This window comes from Mytilus galloprovincialis, chromosome 13 (assembly GCF_965363235.1).
Source record: "Mytilus galloprovincialis chromosome 13, xbMytGall1.hap1.1, whole genome shotgun sequence".
Classification (NCBI taxonomy): domain Eukaryota; kingdom Metazoa; phylum Mollusca; class Bivalvia; order Mytilida; family Mytilidae; genus Mytilus; species Mytilus galloprovincialis.
The window spans coordinates 4,100,595-4,116,836 of NC_134850.1; the positions used below are offsets into that span (position 1 = coordinate 4,100,595).

The window sequence follows — 16,242 nt, forward strand, 5'->3', positions numbered from 1 at the left end:
CTCTACCATAATATGTAAAAATAATATATATAACAGCACTCCTTCTAGTCCTTAGTTGCATTGTATAGGTCTTTAGTGCACTAAGGAGTCCTTAGCAGTGTTTAGACGCACCGTTTACTTTTACGATTTTAGACCAAATAAAATTTGAATTTTGAGATATTGAGAAAAATCCAGGAATACAAATTTTTGAGGAAACCATGCACCAAATTCAGCAGTCCTACATTATTTACTCTGTCTCTCCATCTAAAATTTCTATGCCATACTTTGTTATTACAATAAACAAATGACCTTTCATGAAATCAAGAGATATGAGTTGTAAATATAGAGAAATATGATTTTTGTTGATTATGGTTGAAAGAAGTCCATTTACAGGGCCGCAAAACAGATATTATAAGGTACATAATGGTTTGTATCAAATTTGAACTTTTTTGTTCCAATGGTAACCAAAAGCAGATCAAGTGTAAATTAACTATCTAACTGTTGAGTATATTATTCAAACTCTATTATTTATATGTATCCAATACCTAGAAATCTATGTATTTGATGCTGATTCTGAATTATTTCAGCAATTTCAGACCGGTTGCTAGGTTTTTTTTTTGTCGCTATGGTCTTTCAGCCACTTAAATTAAAGCTTATATATTTTTTATCATTTTCAAACAAATCAGTTTTATTGTCTGTTAAATTACATTAATATAAAAAAAAATAGCAAAAATTTTGATAATGAACAAGTATTGTGGTTTTGTCATTTTAATGAATTTTACCAATTTTTGTTGCCATGGTAACAAAATATTTAAAAAAAACCCAGATGTTTTTTTCCTGTTTTTAATAATTCAATGTAATTAAGCTATTTTCAGAAAATGTCAAAATACAGATTTTTGCACCTTTTTAAATACCATTTTAGCCTAATATCAAAAAAAAAAATCACAACCTCAACATCAAAATATAAACTTCAAATAATGCCTATTTATATGTTGAAATTATTTTTTTTCTTGAAATTGTCATTGTCTTGAAATTGCTGCAACCAAAAAGTAGACATTTTCCAATTTTCCCGCCTGATTTCATCATAAATTTCTCAAAAAAATGGCTGCATGTTTCCTTAGCAACCGTTCAACAAAATTTAAAAAAAAAGCTTGCAAACTTTATTTCAATCTTAGCTAACTATTATATAAAAGAATAAAGCAGTTCTGAGACATACATGAATCACCCCCTGCCTGGATCTTACAAATAGCTGTACTTAAAGTATTGCTACTGTGAAAGTACTTTTTTTCGTGGGGTACCAATTTTCATTGTCTTCGTGGATGACTTTATTCACGAATTTAAGTGTCCAACGAAATAAAACAACCTTTGTCCAAATCAAGACATAGAAATATCACCATGTAAGTTTGACTACTGATATGATCTAGAAAGTATATTGAATATCGCCGAACTGTCTGAGAATACTAAAATACACGGAGTAGTTACAGAGAAAATGCAATATGAACTACAACTGCAGGCAGTATTGTACCCATTAAATCTTTAGAACACGTAAACTGTCCAACTTTTTATCTTTTAATTCGCATAACAAAATATTTTTGATCAATGAAAGTCAGATTCCCGGCATTGATATTCGATGATAAAGTGTTCATTTCCTGTCCTCATAGTTCATGTACGTATTTGAAATAATAATTTTATGCTGGGCTTGCTTTTGATACTGTTTTCTTAAGGTGACATGTTTATGGTCTAATTAACACATTTAAAGGTCTTTAATCTGTTCATCACTCTATCTCAGTTAATAAGTGTCATCACTACGTACGGGTCAATGTTGAATTTGCAATTTCCGTCAATCCAAACAATTATATCCTTCGTTTCTAATGGCTTCACTTTTTCCTTTTTTTTTTCTTTTTTTGTAAGAAAACTTAAATCCACGAATTTAAAAACCAACGAACAAGGAAATGTTGCTCAAACCACAAAAATTGATACCCACGAATTAAAGTACTTTCACAGTATTTTAATTTCAACATTTGCATAACGTTAATTAAAATTACAAAAGGGCGAGACATATATCATTGATAACAGTTTATTTAAAGATGTCCTACATTTTATTATTCATTTTCATTTTCTTTCAGATTGATGATTTGAGTGTGTTTAATTTATTAAGCGGTACAGTTAAACAAGAAACAACTGATAGAAAGACATCACTTCGACGATGGATCATGTAGTATGATTATGTACACTACAAAATATTATATAACAAGTCAAAAAGGGTACAACATCACCATTTAATAACTATAAAATGAACATATATATATAAAAACGCCTAAAAAAGTCTCCAGAACAACACCAAATACAAAAAAAGGTAACAATAAATGTAATTATTTATAAATATATTTCGGATAACAGATATCTCAGTAAGATTCTGATGTTAAATAAATCAAGATGATAAATATAAAAGAGAAGATGTGGTATTATTGCCAATGAGACAACTATCCACAAAAGACCAAAGTGACACAAACATTAACAATTATAGGTAACCGTAAGATTGGTCGGGATTAGTCGAGCTCTGTCAAATAAAGGCAACAGTAGTATACCGCTGTTCAAACTCATAAATCCATGGACAAAAAACAAATTTGGGGTAACAAACTAAAACTGAGGGAAACGCATTAAATATAGGAGGAGAACAACGACACAACACTACAATGTAACACACACAGAAACGGACCAAGCATCAGACAAAATCCCACGAGAATAACATATATAATCAAGACAGATCGAGACAGGTGAGACTGGTAAAGACTGGTCAGGACTGGTTGAGAATTGGTCGAGACCAAATTCAGACTAATTAAGTAAAGTCGAAACCTAAGTCGAGTACATATTAGTACATTTAAGTACTGTCGAGATAAGGTCGAGTAAAATATGTGCTCGACTTTACTGGTCGAGCACAACAACTGGTCAATTCAGACTCTGAGCAGTTTGTAGTGATAGCAAGCACTAATAAAACAAATAAGATATACCTGTATGTTTTTCAATCCTCCAATTGAGACTTCGGATTTTACGTCCCATTTTTTACCGGACGTTATGGCGAATTCATAGATCCCACATAACATTTGTTTGTAATAATAATTATGAAATTATAAATTTAATTCATATTTAATTTCGTGTCATGTACTTGCTTGATGGTCTGGCTTTCCTTATACCTTATTTCTCTTGCTTACTATATGTATTCGTTTCTAGTGAAGTCACATAGAACAGGAGACGGACTCTGTCTTAAGTTCGCATTGTTGTCTTATCTTTTTTTGTACACATCACCCCAGGGGGGATTTCATGCATTAACTATTTCAATAATACACTCTATATCACCTAACTAAGAAGGTCGTTAAGACGTTGATGAGTTCAAGAGAAAATATATATATTTAACAGTTTATTGGGTATTTATACTTTACTATTCAAGAAAAGTGATCAATTATACAGCCCTTGGATGGTGTAAACTTCCCCAAAAACGTGTTAGTGTAATGGTGTATGGCAAATGGTGTATGGTGCTATGGTGCATGGTGTAAGGGGAATGGTGTAATGGTGTATGAGGAATGGTGCTGTTGTGTAACGTGCGATCGGCAATGGTGTGAATGATGGTGTACGACATTTCATTGGTTGAAAACGAAGTTCTTTTTATTTATTTTTTCGAATTGTAAACATAAGCAATAATAATAATCTTAATATTTGAAATTTTATTGCATTATGGGTAATTTTGGATCGTGTAGACTAGAATCGGGAATGGTGTATGGTGTAATGTGTAAGGTGTATGGTGCCAAGGTGTAACATGTATGGTGTAATGTGTAAGGTGTATAGTGCAACGGTGTAACGTGTATGTTGTAATGGTACAAGGTGTATGGTGTAATGGTGTATGGTGTTAGTGGGAAGTTTACACCACCCAAGGACTGTACGTACGCTAAAGAAAGGGAACATTGGAATATTCTTTGCAAAAACGAAAGTAACCGCCTGTTTTCACAAAGAAAATTTGACAGAATTGTCGAAAATTTCATATTTGTTTAAAAACACTTACTGTCTGAGACATTCTTCTTTTTTTGGCAGGGTTCATCTCGATTATATAAGTGATTCTAATATTTCCGTAAAATAAACAACTGCAATGTTTTCACCATTTTGATTTTTCTTAAAGGCCACAACACATCACCTGTGAAAAATAAGTTAGATAAATCCATAATGTAATTAATATCACCAAAAAGTTCTACCCTAGAACAGTTTTAGACAGTTCTAGCTAGAACTGAACAAATATGTGGTCAGTTCTACTTCTAGAACAGTTCTACTTCTAGAACAGTTCTACGGTTAAAATTGATTTCAAATTATACGGCTAGAATTGATTTATAAATTCTACGGCTAAAATTGATTTATAAATTCTACGGCTAGAATTGATTTATAAGTTTAAAGAACTCTGTATCTAAATAAAAAGGCTTCGACAAAATAGCCGTTAATATTATATAGAGTTTTGCTATTTTGACGGTTTTATTTCAGATTTATAATCGGCAAGAGAACATGTTTAGCCCCACCATATTCTGCATGTTTGTGCCTGTTCCAAGTCAGGAGCCTGTCACTCGTGGTTTTCTTTTGTTGATGTGTTACATAAATGTTTTGTTTTCTTTCATTTTTTTGTACATAAATTATGCTGTTATTATTAGGGGGGCATCATTATTTAAATTGTTTTACATTTGTCATTCCGGGAGTCAGGATGGCTAGTTATCACAAAATTATCTGACTTCATTAACCAAATGTAATAACTTGTTTCCCAATCCACAAATGTGATATCTGTTGACGAGTAGTTTTCATGCCTCGGACGGACCTGTTTAACAAAAATCTTGTATCAATATAAACTGACTGAATTGTTTGCTCTTTCTTTCTGTAAATCTATATAGCTGCACAGTACTTCAGTTATAATTTTAGGTCAAGAGGGACTGTAATATACAAGTTACAGCAATATTGGAAAGCAGTTTTGTTCGCATCAATTTATAGTGCCTGAGCATGCAGGAGCAGATCCAGCCATTTTAAAAAGGGGAGTTCCCAACCCAGAGTAAAAGGGGAGGGGATGGGGGTTCCAACTATATGATATATGCTCCCATTCAAATGTATTGATCGTCCAAAAAAAGAAGGGGGGTTCCAACCCCCCTCCTGGATCCGCCAATGAGCATGTCCTTTTTATTCAAAATATTGAATCATAAACAAATATCAGTAGTTGTCATACTTCAGACTGAGTCGTGTAATAAAATCGTTTGACCGCATCAAACAAAACCTACCATATTTGCTTTTTTATGTAGATCTATATAGCTGCACAGTTTTTCAGTTATAATTTTATGTCAAGAGGGACTGTTTGTATATAAATAACTGTAATATTGGAAATCAATGACCACAATTTTTTTTTCTTGCATCAATTGAGAGTGCCAGCATTTCCTATTTTTATTCAAAATATCGCATCAGAAAAAAAATATCAGTAGTTTTTATACCTCAGACTGACTCATGTAACAATATTATTTGTCTGCATCAATCAAAACTGACCATATTTGACAGCATCAACCAAAACTGACGATATTTGACCGCATCAACCAAAACTGACCATATTTGCTCTTTTTTATGAAACACCTGCTTATAGTCGCATAGTAAATCTGTAATATTTTTATGCAAGGATGGATTGTATAATCATGATAATACAAATGATAGAAATATTGGAACACAAATGCTACCTAATTTCTTTTGCATCAAGTTAGAGTGCCAGGATGTCCTCTTTTTAATCAAAATTTTGAATCGTAAACTAATTTCAGTAATTTTGATATCTCAGACTGACTCATGTAACAAAATTATTTGTCCGCATCAACTAAAACTGACCATATTTGACAGCATCAACCAAAACTGACCATATGTGACAGCATCAACCAAAACTGACCATATTTCCACATCAATTTAGAGTACCAGCAAGTCCTCTTTTCATTCAAAATATTGAATTGTAAACAAATTTCAGTAGTTTCGATATATCAGACTGAGTCTTTTTAACAAAATAATTTGACCGCATCAACCAAAACTGAACATATTTACACTTTACCATGTAAATATATATGGCCTCATTGTAAACCAATAATATTTCTATGTCAGGACGGTTAGTTTGATAAAAATGACACCAACTTTGGAACACAATACACCTTATCGGTAATCCCTGCTGACCCAGTCGTTTGAACTTTTGTATCATACAACAAGCAATCACTTTTCCATTGTAGCGTCAGATATTTTGTTTTAAATTCTACGGGGACCTGTGTGATATCCAGTAATGGCGCACAAATAGCGATTAGGTGTATTTATACCCTACCATGTATCTCAAAATTTAGCGCGCCGTTATTTCCTCTCTGTATCCATAATAATGAACCGTCACTAAAGTGACTTGTTTGTGATGTTGTTTTTTTTAAACAAAACTATTTAACGGCATCATCCAACACTCACATGACTGATTCATATACTTTATTTTAAAATAAAAAGTACAGGTATGAGAAGTTCCCTTTTTGGAATAGTATACTGTTAATAAAATTTGAAGAAGGCAAAGAAAAATGCATGATTTTGTTTGTAGCCGAACGTCCAGGGGCAAATGTTTCATTCATGTTCAGATCGAGTATATTTTTCTGACGTTCCAGACTCCCAGATATCATTTATAATCGTTATGGATAAGTCTGGCTAACATTGACGAGATGGTGCAAATGTATATAGTTTTTTTTTACGTTATACAACACTTTTTTCATTAATATCCCATAATTCATCCACTGTACAATTTTCGTTTGAACATTTGTCAAAACAGAATCTTAAATCATGAATGTAAATCCAAGGCAAACAAGGTAAATTAACTAAATTTCGATTAAAATTCTATGAATTAAATGCAGAGTTATATTAAGAAGAGACTGTTAAAAACGGGGAACGAAGAAACGTAAACAATGATGTTTCATATGCAATCTTATGAAAATATTCCTCCGATGAGTTGGATAACCTTCTATCCACTTCGATATTTGTACATGTAACGTTTGATCAGTAAAACATATAGAAAATCTGCTATTATATAGCAAAGTAATTGGAAGTGATTTGTTTTTTCCTAAATTCTTAAGTGCCCTTACTGCAGTGACGTTATTTAAAACTGTTCTACAGTCCTGACTGATTTGGTCAGTTCTGCTGACAGTTCTACGGTTAGAATTGATTTGGACAGTTCTACCTAGAACAGTTTTAGACAGTTCTACCCTAGAACTGATCCTGACAGTTTTACCTAGAACTGATTTAGTCAGGTCTACCTAGAACTGGTTCTGACAGTTCTACTTAGAACAGTTCTAGGGTAGAACTGTTCGAGGTAGAACTGTTCTATGACAGGTTAGAACAGTTCTATGAAAGATTATTCTGACAGATCTAATGAGAGGTTAGAAGTGATCCCCACTGTATAACCGGTCATACATAACTTAAGTATAATGTGTATGAATATATCACCAGTCAATGATAACTTGGTATGATGTGTATATCATACCACAGGCCAAAGATAACTTAAGTATGATGAGTATATTGTATCACAGGTCAATAATCACTTAAGTATGATGTGTATATCATATCACCAGGCATTGATAACTTAAGTATCATGTGTATATTGTATCACCGGCCAATGGTGACTTAAGTATAATGTGTATATTATATCACCAGTCAATGATAACTTAATTATGATGTGTATATCATATCACCAGTATTAGATTACTTAAGTATGATGTGTATGATACATCACCAGTCAGTGATGACTTGGTATGATGTGTATAGCATACCACAGGTCAAAGATAACTTAAGTATGATGTGTATATTGTATCACAGGTCAATCATAACTTAAGTTTCATGTGTATATCATATCACCAGGCATAGATAACTTAAGCATCATGTGTATATTGTATCACCGGTCAATGATAACTTAAGGATGTACTAAGGTGAGGTAAGATGATAAAAATTAAGAAATTAAGAAACTAAAATTGATACTATAAGCTGGTAGAGCATCAATTAAGGATAAAGATAAGCTAAATATATTGATAGGTCATAGACCTCCTTTTCGAAATATTTGAGATTTTAAATATGGCGGGAAAAGGCTGACTCGGACTTTTACCTTATATTTACATTGGTATTATTTGGGTCGCAAAACAAAAGAAAGAAAATCAAGAATTTTCTTAAAATTTGCTAAATGACCTTTCATCAGCTATTAAGTCTTGTATGAAAAAAAATAAATGGGTGTTATGGAGCAAAATATTTGACATTGTATTGTATGGAAAACACCAAGAAGTCCGATCATTTGACACAAATTCCAAAACCTCACCTAAGTACATCCTTAAGTATGATGTGTATATCATATCACAGGTATTTGATAACTTAAGAATGATGTGTATATCATATCACAGGTATTAGATAACTTAAGTATGATGTGTATATCATATCACAGGTCATAAGTAACTTTAGTATGATTTGTATATTGTAACACCAGTCAATAGAAACTTAATTACCATGTGTATATCATATCACAGGTAATATATAACTTAAGTATGATATGTATATTGTATCATCGGTCATGCATAACTTAAGTATGATGTGAATACCATATCACTGGTCATAGATAATTTAGGTATGATGTGTATATTGTATCACCAGTCAATGATAACTTAAGTATGATGTGTATATCATACCACAGGTAATAGATAACTTAAGTATGACGTGTTTATCATATCACAGGTCAATGATAACTTATGTATGATGTGTATATCATATCACAGGTCATAGATAACTTAAACATGATGTGTATATCATATCACCGGTCATACGCAGACTTGGGGTAATTGTAATTGTAATCGTTAATCAGCTCTAATTGATTACAATTTTTCAAGTAATCACTGGTATCATTAATCAGCCAAGAATCTGATTACATGTAATTTAATTTAATCAATTACTTTTCAAAATACCTTGTAATCATGATTACTTTTTGATTACATTTCTATTACAATGAACAAAATCTAAAATTGTGTTTTTGGTCATTAAATGAACCTCTTTGTTATTCATATTTGATAAATTTTAAACATACTAAAATGGTTTGGTTACTTTAAGCATGTCTACTTCAGTAAAAAAATAAACTGTTACAGTATTGAAAAGTCACCATCAGCCTAAGCAGAGACATATAATACAATTATTTACCTTTTTATCTTGGTAAAAGATATTGTACGTACATGTATATTCATCGTTTTATAAAGATTTTCATATAAATAATTGATAATAACTGTTATATATTCAAGTTATACTTTTCTTTAACCCTGAATTATAATCTTTTGTTATTTTTTGTGATTTTTGTCACCTTTGAATTGACAGGTAGGAGACTAATTAAGGTTTGTTTTTACTGCAATTACCAATTCAGTATAGCTGTAGGGAAATATATATGATAAAAGATAAATCAGACATGAAAATGTATCTAATTAGCACAAAGTGAATTAAAAGTTGGACAAATATGTTGTTTAATTTTTTTTTGTATTTGGACTGGACATGTAAAATGCAATGATTTTTAGTACTTACATATTGTTTACAATTTGATTAAACATTTCTATTAAAACTAAACATAGTTTTAACTGGTAACTTTATTTCATCCAGCTTTAAACTTCCATACACTGCAACTTGGAATACATATAAATTATGAAAGAGGTCAGAACAATGCAGAAGACAAACAAAAAAACTCTTGATTATGAAATATCTTTATTAAATTTAATTCAAAATAATTCAGAGATCATTGGTGATAAAGTTTGATGTATATATATTTAGTGAAATTTGGTGTTTATTTAAAAAGATGAAGTTTAATTTGAAGTTATTATTTTATAATTGAACCAAATGAAATACTTTCACAAAAATGCTATAGTTATATTCAACGTTTATTCATTCACATCATTCAAAATGTTTTGGTTTTAAGTTCATTGTAATCAGATGTAATCATGATTACTTTGCCAATGTAATCATTAATTTAATCAGACGCTTTCAGAAATAATGTAATCAATAATTTAATTTAATCCTACAAATGAAAACGTAATTGTAATTTAATTAATTACATTGAAAGTAATCGGACCCATCTCTGGTCATACGTAACTTAAGAATGATGTGTATACCATATCACCGGTCATACATAACTAAAGTATGATGTGTATACCATATCACCGGTCACAAATAACTTAAATATGATGTGTATATCATATCACAGGTCATATAAAACCTAAGTATGATGTGTATATCATATCACCGGTCATACGTAACTTAAGTATGATGTGTATACCATATCACCGGTCATACATAACTCAAGTATGATGTGTATACCACATCGCCGGTTACAGATAACTTAAATATGATGTGTATATCATATCACAGGTCATATATAACGTTAGTATGAAGTGTATATCATATCACCGGTCATATATAACTTAGTAAGATGTGTATATTCTATCATCGGTCATAGATAACTTAAATATGATGTGTATAGCGTATCAACAGTCAATGGAAATTTAGTATGATGTATAGATGATAACATGCCCTTTTCTATATCGGCCCTGGTATCATCCCGAGACTCCCATATTGGCCTTGAGGATTTAGCCGAGGGCCGATATGGGTCAAAGGATCATACCAGGGCCAATATGGAGAAGACATGTTATACTCCATTAATCACGTATTTACGTTTTGCAGGAAAGAGGGAAAAAATTTCAATTATAACAATTTGATGAAACCGAACAGGTTAATTTAAAAAAAAAATCACAAAAGTTTTATTACATTTTCAAATTAGTTTTTATCCTTTACTCCATTGAAATTTATTGTCACAAACCCACTTATTTTTAGAATATGGTAATACACAAACGCGAGAATTTTGCACTGTCATTGCTCGGCATTATCGTTAAGGACGCAATGAGGTCACGTCAATTGGAGGGCACATTATCAAAATACTCTTTTTTGCCCGGGGCAATTTTGAAGTTTTTGCATATGCAAAACCTAAAGTATTTATAGCAAGTATGTGATAAGTGTATATATATCATCATATATAACTTAGTATGATGTGTATAACATACCACCAGTCATACATTACTTAAGTATGATGTGTATACTATATCACCGGTCATACATAACTTAAGTATGATGTGTATAATACATTACCATTCAATGATAACTTAGTATGATGTGTATACATATCACAGGTCATAAATAACTTAAGTATGATGTGTATAACCATATCACCGGTAATAGATAACTTTAGTATTATGTGTATATCATATCACCAGTCATAAATAACTTAAGTATGATGTGTATGTCGTATCACCAGTCAATGATAACTTAAGTATGATGTGTATAATATATCACCAGTCAATGATAAATTGGTATGATGTGTATATCATATCACAGGTCATAGATAACTTACGTGTGATGTGTATATTTTATCACCAGTCAATGATAACTTAAGTATAATGTGTATATTATGTCACAGGTTATAGATAACTTAAGTATGATGTGTATAAACATATCACCGGTCATAGATAACTAAAGTATGATGTGTATCTCATATCACAGGTCATATATAATTTAAGTATGATGTGTATATCGTATCACCAGTCAATGATGACTTAAGTACGATGTGTATATTATACCACTTGTTAATGCTAACTTATACAAGATGTGTATATCATATCACAGGTCCTATATAACTTAAGTATCATGTGTAAACCATATCACAGGTCATACATAACTTATGTATGATGTGTATACCATATAACCAGTCATAGATAACTAAGTTTGATGTGTATATCATATCGAAGGTAATAGATAACTTAAGTATGATATATTTATCGTATCACAGGTCATAGATAACTAAAGTATGATGTGTATATCATATCACCGGTCAATGATAACTTAAGTATGATGTGTATATTATATCACTAGTCATATATAACTTAGTTTGATGTGTATATTATATCACCGGTCATAGATAACTTAAGTATGATGTGTATATCATATCACAAGTCATAGACAACTTAAGTATGATTTGTATATCATATCACAGGTCATTAATAACTTAAGTATGATGTGTATATCATATCACCGGTCAATGATAACTTACGTATGATGTGTATATATCATATCACCAGTCATACATAACTTAAGTATGATGTGTATATCATATCACCGGTCATACATAACTTAGTTTGATGTGTATATCATATCACCAGTCAATGATAACTTAAGTATGATGTGTATATATCATATCACCAGTCATACATAACTTAAGTATGATGTGTATATCATATCAGCGGTCAATGATAACTTAAGTATGATGTGTATATTATATCACCAGTATTGGATAACTTAGTTTGATGTGTATATTATATCACAAGTCATAGACAACTTGAGTATGATGTGTATATCATATCACAGGTCATAAATAACTTAAGTATGATGTGTATATCATATCACTGGTCAATGATAACTTAAGTATGATGTGTATATCGTATCACCAGTCAATGATAACTAAAGTATGATGTGTATCTCATATCAAAGGTCATATATAATTTAAGTATGATGTGTATATCGTATCACCAGTGAATGATGACTTAAGTACGATGTGTATATTATACCACTTGTTAATGATAACTTATGTAGGATGTGTATATCATATCACAGGTCCTATATAACTTAAGTATGATGTGTAAACCATATCACAGGTCATAAATAACTTAAGTATGATGTGTATATCATATCACATGTCATATAAAACTTAAGCATGATGTGTATATCATATCACAGGTAATATATAACTTAAGTACGATGTGTATATTATTCCACTTGTTAATGATAACTTATGTAGGATGTGTATATCATATCACAGGTCCTATATAACTTAAGTATGATGTGTATACCATATCACCAGTCATATATAACTTAAGTATGATGTGTATATCATATCACATGTCATATAAAACTTAAGCATGATGTGTATATCATATCACAGGTAATATATAACTTAAGTATGATGTGTATATCATATCACCGGTCAATGATAACTTAAGTATGATGTGTATATCATATCAGAGGTCATGGATACTTAAGTGTGATGTGTATATCTTATCACAGGTAATAGATAACTTAAGTATGATGTGTAAATTATATCATCGGTCATAGATAACTTAAGTGTGATGTGTATAACCATATCACTGGTCATAGATAACTTATGTATGATGTGTATAACCATATCACTGGTCATACATAACTTAAGTATGATGTGTATATCAAATCACAGGTCAGAGATAACTTAAGTATGATATGTAAAACCATATCACTGGTCATACATGACTTAAGTATGATGTTTTTACCATATCACCGGTCATAGATAACTTAAGTGTGATGTGTATACCATATCACCGTTCATAGTTAACTTAAGTATGATGTGTATAACCATATCACAGGTCATAGATATTTCAAAATGCCTACGAGTGTTTTGAGTGCAAGAGGGCTCTCATAGTCCTACACATCTTTTAAAGTGGCATTCAAATTCATTTATTGTTGGTTGCATTGTTTTCGAGTCTTCAACTTCCATCTTTATTTTAATGGAAATAATACACCGAAATTGGCAATAAATGATAATCTCATTTCATTTATCAGAGCATTTTTTGTAAAATTAATTCAACTATCGCGATATATATTGTTTTAACACTCATCGGGGTTGGAAAAAAATATATTCAAATTAAGAGTTATCTGCATATGTCATAATAAAATGACGAGCTTCTGTACTTGAAAATGTTAGACCATCAATTAAAAATCCCTATCTGTTCAACATTTTTTGGCAATTTTAACAGCTTTCTTAATACTTTGCCTTAAGTTTAACTTCATAGAAACCAGGTATATCCGGATTTGTACATGTATCATCTTTCTACATGCCAACTATCAACTATTGTTTAAAGTCTTTTAAGAAAGAAGACAAGTATTACTAAACATAACTCCCGATTTTCTGGAAATCTTAAATTAGAATTTCTATGGAGGGCATTAATCCTCTATTGTTAATGCAAACTCATAGACAAATAAATTTTGGCTCAAAATGGTCTAAATAATTTCAAATCACTAAAAGTTTAATGTCTGCAATGGTTTTGGTTAGTTTAAGTAAAGAATGACACCAAAAGAACTATTTTGTGTCAGAGTAGGGCTACATTTTCATACGTTCTAAATTGTAGATAGTGAATTTGTGGTCTAACACCTAAACGATGGATATTTTTGCGTGACGCAATTTTTATTAAATGAAACGAAACTTAGATTCCATAATTTGTATGAGTTCAACATGTGACGTAGTAGAGTTCAATCCGTCCGATCCATCCCATCAGTCAAAGACTTTTACTAAAAGACTGTCGGATTGGTGACGTTAGTTTGACGCGAACTTGACTGATCGGTGACGGCTGATGGATCGCTAAAAAGTAACGCCTAAGTTTTGCAAGTACTGTATATAAAACGTAAGATGACGATGTTTATTAAACATAATATGCCTACCTGAAACTACTTGATCCAAAGTCAATTAAGACCCAGATGCTGAAATAAATGTTTAATGTTTTCCATTATAAGTTAAAGTACAGAGTGTATATAGTGCATTATTATAACATTTTCATCATTGAAGTAAAATGTTATCTGATATAACTTCCAATTTAGCACAACGGATTCCGCATTTGAATTTAAACATTGTTTTTTTGTGATTCATGTGAACAAACCCCAATGATTGTACTATGTTGGAACAGATAACTAGTTGCTTTTTAAATCAACATGTCAACAGGGTATTTGATAAGTGTCAATAAAAAAACTGACAGACCATGCAAATGATATTTGAACTAAAGTTTGAAGTCTGATGTTTAACATTGATCTAAATAAGAAATTGTTAAAAAATATTTTAACAACTCGATTAAAGGTATAAACTAATATAAAAGAGAAAATGTTTTTAAGTAATTTAAACAAGAAAAAAAAGTGATTTAAAAGTCGTCCAGATCTTTAAAGTTTATGCGTTTTTTTTTGTTGTTTTTTTATGAAAGGAAACTTTTGAATGAAAGCATACAAAGCAATAATGTTCATCATTTACAATCCAAACAAACAAATAATGACATCACATGTTGAAATCAAATCAGATTCTAGTTTTGTAAAATAGACGAATTTCGAATTCCTTTGAAAATGTGTTTAAACTACATTTGTACTCCGGCGACCTAAATTCAACGTTGGCTGGCAACGTGTGCCGGGCGTTATAGAACAACTTCTATATAACCTTGCTTCTTGGTCGCGACCTTATATAACGTCGGTTGCCATATGTCGGACGGACGTCTAAATTCATTTGTTATATTGACATCACACGTACACGAACATAGAGTCTAAAAATATATATTTTCCTTTCACATTACGATATGTATCATATGCTTATCTGATTAATATAATGAACCTTATAACAAGTACCGATTATCAGGTTGCTTTCATATTAATATTTTACAATATAAATATGCAGAGAACCAGATAATCGATTTATCAGGTTGTATTTGCGTATTTTGCATGATAAAAACAAGTGCTTTCTTCATTTCACCAGTCAAACTTATCAACGTCGAATCATACATTATGACGTCGCTGATATATCCTGGTCAAAGTAGTGGGAGATATTATGGACATAATTGTGCAAATCGTGATACAAGCATGAAATTTGGTATAAAGGTTAACTAAATGATACTTATAAAAAATCCGTTGCTGGCCAGAAAAAAAAATCATTTTTTCAAGATGGCCACCACACATTTTGAAAATGGCGTAATAACAAATTAGCCATTATTTGTAAATCCTTTGAAAGGTGTGTTATATGTAAAATCCATTGTTAAATTTGATAAGAAGAAAATGACAGTTCATAAATTACGACTAGACAATACATTAATGAAACTTTAGGTGACTTCCGGTTTCAAAATGTCGGCTAACGAGTCAAAATTTTCGATTTTTTTTTACTTTCAAGCAATTTTACAAGGGATTTTAATCCTTGAAAGGTGTGTCATGTATAATCCAATGTAAGATATGATAAAACGTTAAAAACAGCTCCTTAGTACGACAAAACAACACATAAAAGAAAAAAAATAGTGGTTTCCGGTTCCAAATTAGAGGCAAATACTTAAAAAATATTTTAATAATTTTCATCAACTTAACAAGTAA

General features: G+C 31.0%; 1 protein-coding gene across 1 annotated transcript in view; it reads right to left on the reverse strand.

The window, feature by feature from the left end:
- The window catches only part of LOC143057368 (uncharacterized), a gene marked incomplete in the record, with an annotated part of 144,990 nt that overhangs the window by 27,821 nt on the left and 100,927 nt on the right, over positions 1-16,242 (reverse strand). Inside the window, 1 exon segment of the mRNA XM_076230673.1 lies at positions 4,037-4,165. Within this exon segment, the coding sequence (XP_076086788.1) occupies positions 4,037-4,072 (36 nt within the window).